At 37.8% G+C, this 8,601-nt stretch overlaps 1 protein-coding gene across 1 annotated transcript in view; it reads right to left on the bottom strand.

The window, feature by feature from the left end:
- NOS2 (nitric oxide synthase 2, inducible) overlaps window positions 1–1,806 on the bottom strand; it is a 17,726-nt gene extending 15,920 nt beyond the window's left edge. Inside the window, exons 1-2 of the mRNA XM_010295856.1 lie at window positions 1,634–1,806; window positions 426–504 (exon numbers count right to left, since the gene is read on the bottom strand). Of these exons, the coding sequence (XP_010294158.1) occupies window positions 426–504; window positions 1,634–1,737 (183 nt within the window). The 5' untranslated portion in view covers window positions 1,738–1,806. The remainder of the gene's footprint in view (window positions 1–425; window positions 505–1,633) is intronic.
- Window positions 1,807–8,601: the final 6,795 nt, after the last annotated feature.

Genomic DNA, 8,601 nt, shown 5'->3' with positions numbered 1-8,601 from the left:
GGAAGATGAGAGGGGCGGGGGGGGGGGGGGGGGGGGAAGTATTTTTGTAATAATCAACAAACGTCTGACACTGCAAACACCTTTATAATTTCAATAAAGCCTCTTAACATAATAGTCACAGTCTCAGGAAAACAGTGAACCAGCCAATTTTAAAGAAAGGACATGTTTGTACTAAAGGCTGTATTTTCAAAGGTGAATAAAGGAGCACTTCAATTCCCACTGGGTAATATCTTTCTCTTAAGTCTTACCAAAGCTTTTTGTTCAGAAAAGATCTTTCATCCAAAGATCTCACAGCAGTCCTAACCTCATGTAACCACAGTCAGTCCTCACATGAGAACTCTGAGAAGTTTTGAGCAGTAAACACAACCCATGTGAACTGTTACTATCAAACGATGCTAGAAACAGACCTCTCGCCCATCACTGGCCTTTGCTGAAGTTATGATAGGCGGCATCTCTATCCGCTTCTTGCTCAGGTCATGTAATTTGTCATCATAATTCTCTAAGCTTTAAAAGAGAGAAAGATGATTCAGTATAATGCAACGTGCTTAGTTTTTGTTAGTTTTACCTTCAGCATCAGTAGGGAGATGCTCAGAGCTGTCTCTGAAAGACGTACTGAGTCAATAAGCCAACCGTTCGGAGCAGCGTGGGGGGTGGAGTGGACTAGAAGTCCATAGTAAAGCTACAATCACCCTTTCCAGATCACTATGTGGGAAGGAAAACAACAGATATGGCCTGGAATGGTAAAGGTTGAGAATATTGCTGTAAGCTAAACAAAGGACATCTGTACAATTAGGATCCAGCCAGAAAATGCTCAAAGAGACTGAAATCTTCAGGGGAATGTGGGAAAATTTCAGCTAGGTCCAGTCTTTAACCCATTAAACAAATAACATACTTTAAATTTCTTTTGTTTTCCACATTAAGTCTTACTTTCTGAACTCCTACTTTTTAATTTGGATATCAGGTTTCAGAAGATGTTAAAAAACATCCAAGAAGCATCCAGACCACAAACTCCAAACAAAACCCTTAGTTTGGAGAGGGCAATGGCTTTTAGCTAGCAGAGCATGTGTGATCACCCACTTCCACTAGTCAGCTTCACATATAAACTACTTGGAGCAATATAAACTACTTTGAGTAATGACAGGAAAGGGTAGGGAATGGGCAGAGAAAGAAATGGTATGCAACAGAAAACTGAAATAAGTAACAGCCTGAAAATGGAGAAATTTAATATGCATGTGCAACTTATTTTATATAGTGTTTTGTATAAATTTTATCAGAAATACTTTACCAACTTAATTACAGCATTGATGATCGCTTTGCTGATATTTATAGCATACACATGCCTCCTAAGTGCCAGTGTACATGAAACCCTTATAACACACCAAATTAAATTTAGAACTATGAAAGAGAAAGCAAGATGATTTCTTTCCTCAAGGATTGTGTATCTTAGACACAAAAGCTTAAATGTACCTTACCAAGACAACACCACCCAGTGATGCCCAGGGACAACTGTTCTTTGGTCAGTATTATTACTTTGGAAACACATTACAGGTTTCTCCAGAACACATGTCACTTAATGTCTTCCCTTTTCAAATGAAAGAGAAACTATGAAACCATTAAAAGACACAAATCTTACCCATGGATCTTCCTATTTTTCTCCACGTTATTATTGATATCCTTCTCCTCAGAGGACTGGTTCTTAGCACGAGGTTTGAATACAAACTGCCACGGGCACAACATTTTGTATGCTTTATTTATGATTTTAGTTCACGGTGCTGCAATCTTGTTTTGTGTGATGTGGGAACACTTCTGAGGAGGGGAAAAAAACCCACAAGGTCAGTTCCTAACTAAGAAGGTAACTCCCTTTAAAATGACTCAGAAACTCACCAGACTGAGCTGATCTAATTAACGTCCTGTTTTTAAAAATGAAAATTGCTCTACTCAAGAGTAGTGATACTAAAACTAACAGTTCTCTCTGTTGGTGTAATGCTGCAGCCATGCCTTATTCTAAAATACTGGCAAGAGAATTTCAAATGTCCCCCAGCTGCATAAAATGGCAATTATCAATGTTTAGGAAAACCATATACATGCTTTACTTCTATGAAAAACACACCTTGACACCTGTGGGGTTTTTTTTTAAGTACTGTTTTTCAAAGGTTTGTTAAGTGTTATTAAATGTTCTGTTAATGCACATCATTACACGCTAGCTAGGAAAAGGGATGCAGAATGTTGCTGTGTTATTGACATAGTAATGAAAAAAAAATATTGGTCTGTAAATTAACCAAAACGTTTTGCAATGTATTCACCTGCCAGACACAAATGGAATTTTGAGATTCCTAATTCTGTATTTTGTAAGATATCTATACACAGCACGTATTTCAATGTAACATATAGCATCTATATAAGAATGCACAAAGTTTAACGCTATTCATTTTAACATATATTTTCTGCTAATTTCTGATCCTAAAATGGATTTTTGTGCTAGGGAAGGTGTGACAGAAGAGAAGGACCAAACCAGTAAATCGCTAGGTAAGGTAGAATTAGCCTCAGCATTTAAATCTGGTTGATAACAGAATCGAAAACTGATGTTTCCAAAGAATTAAAGATGAAGACTGAAAATATACATTGTCACATATTCCTGATGTAAACTATGTATTATTTTGTTATTTATATTGCTTTTTCAGTAAAAGTAAAATTTATATTGCTGGGCTCCAAAGATGCTGTCTGCTGTAAAATCACACAAGAAAATAAATCCATTCAGCTATCTGTGCAGAAACTGCAAGGTGTTAGGACTTGTCTGTTACTCCAAGTAAAAGAAATCCTGTGTAATAAGCATTTCTCTACAGTTACAAAATAGGAACAAATCTAAATTACTATTCTGCAATAAAAAAAATGCCACAGTGTGCTTATATATTATTGTAAAACACAGGGGGAAAAGAGAGAAGTAAAGGATAGCAAAAGAAAGAAAGAAGGAAAATTAGAAAGAAAGAAAATGAAAAAGAACGAGGAAAAAAGAAAACATAAAAATAATAATTAAAAAAATAGAATACACCAGAATAAAGAGATGAAAAATAAAAAAAAGTAAAAGTAGGAGAAAAAATAAAAATAATGAAATAATAAAAAGAAGAATAAAAAGAAAAGAGAAGGAAAAAAGAGAGAAGATTGAAGACACATTTTCCATTCACTTGCATTCAGAGTAAGAACTTGGCTGTTCTTCGTGTTCTCCACAACAGGGTTCTTCAAATAACATTTTCAGTATTACCTGTTACATGCACAAACCTTTAAATTAGCAGAAAGGGGATAAAGTTTTCAGAGCAGCAGGACAGCTTGGAAACAGAGCAGGAGACGGATTCTAACACTTTAGTCCTAATATGGAAAAAATCCCCAGATTTTGCCAAGTAATTACTTCACTTGTGAGCTAGCATAAACGAGTGGCAAACGGAACACTCGGACACAGCGCTCTCTTACCGTGCTCCCGTGAGAGATTTTTCCAAACCTAGCCGATGGTCTTCTCTCTCAGAGTTTCTTTCCTTTAATCTCTCCTGCTCTGTATCCCTCCTGCGAGGCAAAAGCATTTTATACTCCAGGACCACGTATGCAAAATAGCAGAGTAAGGCCACACACGGGCAGGGGACAAAAGGGGAATGCCAAAACATCCCATCTTGCTTTCAGAACCGCAGGGCGTGTAGCTGAGGTGCTGCCGAGTATTACATAATGTGTATGATGGGAGGCAGAGCAGCGCCTAGTTCCTGATGTTATGACAATCCCCTCCTTCCTGCACAGTGTGCCGTAACCTTCATTTCTACACGTATTCGTTGATAAGGACAGTGGATCACACTGAACAGTTTTTGCAACCTCGCAGGCAATGTTGAAATTAAAAAAAAAAAAATCCTGAAAGAACTCTTACAGATTTTATCACTGGATGGCCATTCTCCCATACATTAAACTAGCAGCTGCAGAAAAAGAGTTAGCAACTTCAAGAGGAACTTGCAGAACCACAGAGCTTTAGGATATGGACCGGTAAAGCATTTAAACAGGTGATTATAACCAAGGACAGGTGTTTTAAGTCTAACATAAATACATTGCTTCCTTACTTTTGCTCAAGTTTTAAAGGATCTTTGTCAATAGAGTATTTGTAGGATTTCTTCCTCTCCAGAGCTCCCTATTCTATCTGTCGCTGCCTGTAAGGTTTGTCCCTCTGTGCTTTTCCAACCTACTAGAAAACTGCAAGGTAACTGCAACTCCCTGAAGTATAAACTATTCACACCGTGTTGTATGTGTGAACACCAGGAGGACAGCCAGATGATGAAGATGGGATTACTGAGCTGATTTTCAATTCTAGACAACACACAGACATTTACACATTACAAAAGCGGGTTTCTACGTGCGGTCTGAGAGCCACAAGCAATCTCGGAGCCAACGGTGGCATGCAAGTACAAAGTGCTGCCAGGCAACTGCAGGCTCAGAAATGCTGTGGTATGACAGTACACTCTCAAGGATTTTGGCCCGAGTTATTTGTTCGTTGATATTACGTATGACTATCTTAAGGGAACTGTCTAGAACTGGTTTCAGATGAAAGACATAGATCTGCTGACTAATTAGGGTCAAAATCATTACAATGATAACTAGAAAAAGATTTACAGCTGCTTTATAGGTGCTGATCAAAGATTACAGAAATAAGGCAGAAGGCTGCAGGAGAAACAAGGAAATGCACATTCTCTTTTCATCTGTCACACTTTGACCAGACAAGCTTGGCCAAAGCATTTTCTTCTTTCTGTGTCTAATTTATCTATTTAAAAATGAACATTAAGTGCTTGCGTAAAGCACTCCTAGAGGTAAACTGAGTTATACGTACATGTGTGCATGCATGAATACACCTGTATGTATCTCATCCAGGGTAGCTAGAGATGAAGCTCTTGAAAAATTGCCCTGAGTTTTCTGCAGTTTCAGCATTCATTTGCTCTACTAGATCAAGCCCATGCTTCTTTGCATTCACTGCTCGTGAATGTTCACATGTAGATATTTTTTTTTTTTCTTCACATGATGCTCTTCCTCTCACTGGAATTATGACTTGACATCCCTTTGTTTAAAATATTCCAGACATCTAATCAGCAGGCAGAAATCATGTGTGAGCTGTGTGACCCAAAGCCATGCCACAAATTTCTACCTTGCTTCTGATCCGTGACAGCCCTCTCCAAACCATACAGACAATTGTAATTGCTTCAGTGTGAATATAACTCTGTGTATCTCAAGGGTCAAGTTGGAGGTGCTTGAACAGAAAGGAAACTTCAGAGTTCAAAGAAGCAGGTTACACCCTTCTTTGCATTTGGTGTTTTGTCAGGGTTTAAGAATTCTATTTGCATCCTTCCCTTTCTTATTAGATCTGACCTCTCTTTTCTACAGAACATGGGGAATATTAATGTCTAGTACTGTAAAAAAGAACATATCGTAGTAGAAATTTAAGTGAATTCAATTATGCCCAGTGGTTTCTAAGCTTTTAGTATTCAGCCTCCTTATTTCCCTGTGCTTGGAGACTGCTGAAATCAAGGAAAGGCTATGTAGGGATTGGATATGAAAAATCAGATTTGGAAGGCCCAGAAGAAAAGAAACATCTTCTTTCCTCATGAGAATTATTTAAAGGATTGGCTGAGGTACAGCCATTCAGGGAACTGCTTAATCACTCCAGTTCTTCAAACAGGACCTGCTCTTTTACTCACCAAAATCAGTAATAAAACTCCCTCTGTATAGTAAGAACAAGAGAGGACCATTCATTTCTCAGGGAGTCAGAGATTAACTAAACAAGCTCACTGTGCACTCCTCCTACAAATACTCTGCACTGCTTGGAAAGTTCCTCCCTCAGAAAACCAATTCCGTACATATTTCCTATTTTTGCACCACCACTTCTGCCTCTGCCATAGCAAAATGCAAGAACTAGTTGCTTTTCTTGCATTAACTTTGATGAAAGAGGTGCCCTTTCAGAGCAGAATGTTTGACCTGTTCAATGGCATTCTGACCATGCTGTCATTTTGAGTTAAATTTTGTTTTGTTTCTCAAAATTTGATGGCCTGTAGCCCCAACAATAAGCTTTCTGCAATTTCATTCAAATCAAGTCACATCCTTTATCTGACTGCAATATTCTGCATCAGCTCAGGAAGCTATATTCTTAAAAACGTTTTAAAAAAACAAGCTCTGTTTGTCAGGTTGCTCCTCTGAGATCAGGACGCCTTGAATCTTCAAAGAACTCTTACACTCAGGCAAAGCCAATGAAAACAAGGGCTGATTTTCCTAATTTCATGTAACCCTAAAGAGATATGTTCAATTGTCACAACTTTTCATGAAATAGTGGGGTTTTTTTTCTAACTCCCTTTTCCCAGCTAATCTATTTTCTAACTATTTGAGATGTCTCTATCATGATTTTTCAAAAATGTTGCATGCAACATCACAAATTTGAAATTTAGCATTGCAGGCACCTACAAACACTTGGCATCTTAGAAGATTTGTAAGACTTCACATGGTCCTCCTGTGATAAGGATGAAGCACTCGATCTGCATTTACAAACAGATGGCTCTGTTCTTTATGCATTTCCTTTTCCTGAGGAAATGTACTCTGCTTCCTGCTTTACCCCATTTGATTAACTTCACTGACTGAACAAGAAATTTGGTACTTAAAGTACCAGTAACACATAATCATTAAAAAAGGGTTGGAAAGGACCCCCACATGGCACCTAGTCCATCTCCATGCCCCATCAGCAGGATCAGCTGTAACTAAGATGTTTTTGAACCATCAGAAAACAATTACAAGTCAGTATGAGGGGCAGGACTCACGGCAAAAAAGCTGCCTAGTAACCTGAGACGGGACACCAAAGAGCAAGATTATCAGTCAAAATGGAGTCAGATCACAAAAGACCATTTACATCACAGAAATGGACTCATGCTTTTTAGTAAAATGCTCACTACTTCTTTCACATGTGACCACTTTGTGGTACAAATAACAACTCACTTGGTTCATTAAGAACATTCATTCACTTTCCGTTCCTTTTCCGGGCTATGAGACTTCACTCACATTTTCCAGCTTGCTATCACTTAACTGTAGAAGAGACATAATTTCCCTGGCAACACTTTAGAGTGTATTACATACTTTAAAAATTATTTTAACAAAAGTACCATCTCTTTCTTTGTGTTGTATCCAATGCCTGGTACAATGGGGCACTGAGCCACAGGAAAGCCTCTCTCTACTTTTTAACTCAGAGGTAAATAAATACATAAATAATGACAATGGTGAAAGTTTCTGTCATAGACTGGGTGCCAGACCACCCTGGGAGAGTATCTACAAGCATCAGTTTGCTAGCAACTTTGCATTTCTCATCCAAAAATGTTATCTGCAAAAAATATATCTTTAGTTCCCAAATTCCTACACTAAATACCAAATGTCCCAGAAATGGAAGAGAAAGCCTGTGATGGACTGGTTGTGAGGAATCCAGGAGTTGTATGATAAGAACTTTTTAAAGGGTACAGGTGACCCACTTCTGTTAGTCTTATTTTTCAGTGTTTGCTAATCTCATGTGGGTATGTTTCAGGGTCATTGTCCCTAAAGTTCTTTTGAGTGCAATATGGTGAAAATGTTCTGTACTGAAGGATGGAGATAGAACCAGTGACAATTGCATATGCGTGTCACACTTGGAGATTTACACAATAATATAGACTAGAAATTTCCACCTTTCTCACCTTCTACTTCTTTAAATGCCTAACGGAGACATGAAAAATTAAACTGGTAACTTCTATAAAAATGCAGGACTTCAATTTTATCAACTTGCTACATTTAATTTAGAAGGTGAAAAAATGCAAAAATAATTCTAAGGAGAGTTTCCATATGACATTCCACCCTTAAACACACAAATAAAGCTGGTCCATGGAAGCCAACTCCTGGGCACTGTATGTCTTAAAATGAAGATTTACACAATGAAACAATAGAGCTTCTCACCAATTCTTCCTGCCTTTATGCTCTGGAACCTCAACAGATTCACCGTTTTTATTGGAAGCTTCTGGTAGTCTCTGACAAAGACAGATGCAATTAATAACACTAATAACTACTGCTGAGAAAGGTGTTCCCAAATATCCCCTCATATCGACTACTGCTAATCGTCTTATTTTACGCTGGTTTGGTTTTTCATTTCGCAAAGAAAATTTGTTTGGTTTGAATATTCTCTCAAACTTTGCAAGATGGCAAAACTGTTTCTTTGGTTTAGTGTTTTGATTTTGAAGTGTTTCCTTACTGTACCTTTAAGAATTTTAAAATATTTACAGTAATGGTAGCATCTTCTTCATTGGCTTCATTGTTTTGTAATATTCTTTGTAAAGTCAGGATAACAACTTTCTATCAAAAGCAACATAAAAGACTCAGGTCTAGGCATTTTAAAAAGCACAAATAGAAGTAGGATTCCAAATCTACTCCCTGGCCTCCTGTTTAGTTTCTGCAGATTTAAAGTATTGTAAAGGCACCAGTTTAGGGTCAAAATGTTTCATTTGCCATCTCCTAATCTAGGCAGTGTAAGATTGCATGTCAAATGATGACAGGACAGATCGGAAAATTTCATGACGTGAACAT

The sequence above is a fragment of the Phaethon lepturus genome, unplaced genomic scaffold, assembly GCF_000687285.1.
Source record: "Phaethon lepturus isolate BGI_N335 unplaced genomic scaffold, ASM68728v1 scaffold19430, whole genome shotgun sequence".
In the NCBI taxonomy this organism is placed as follows: Eukaryota; Metazoa; Chordata; class Aves; order Phaethontiformes; family Phaethontidae; genus Phaethon; species Phaethon lepturus.
The sequence above is the reverse complement of the archived record's forward strand: the minus strand, read 5'-3'. Positions and strand labels throughout refer to the sequence as shown.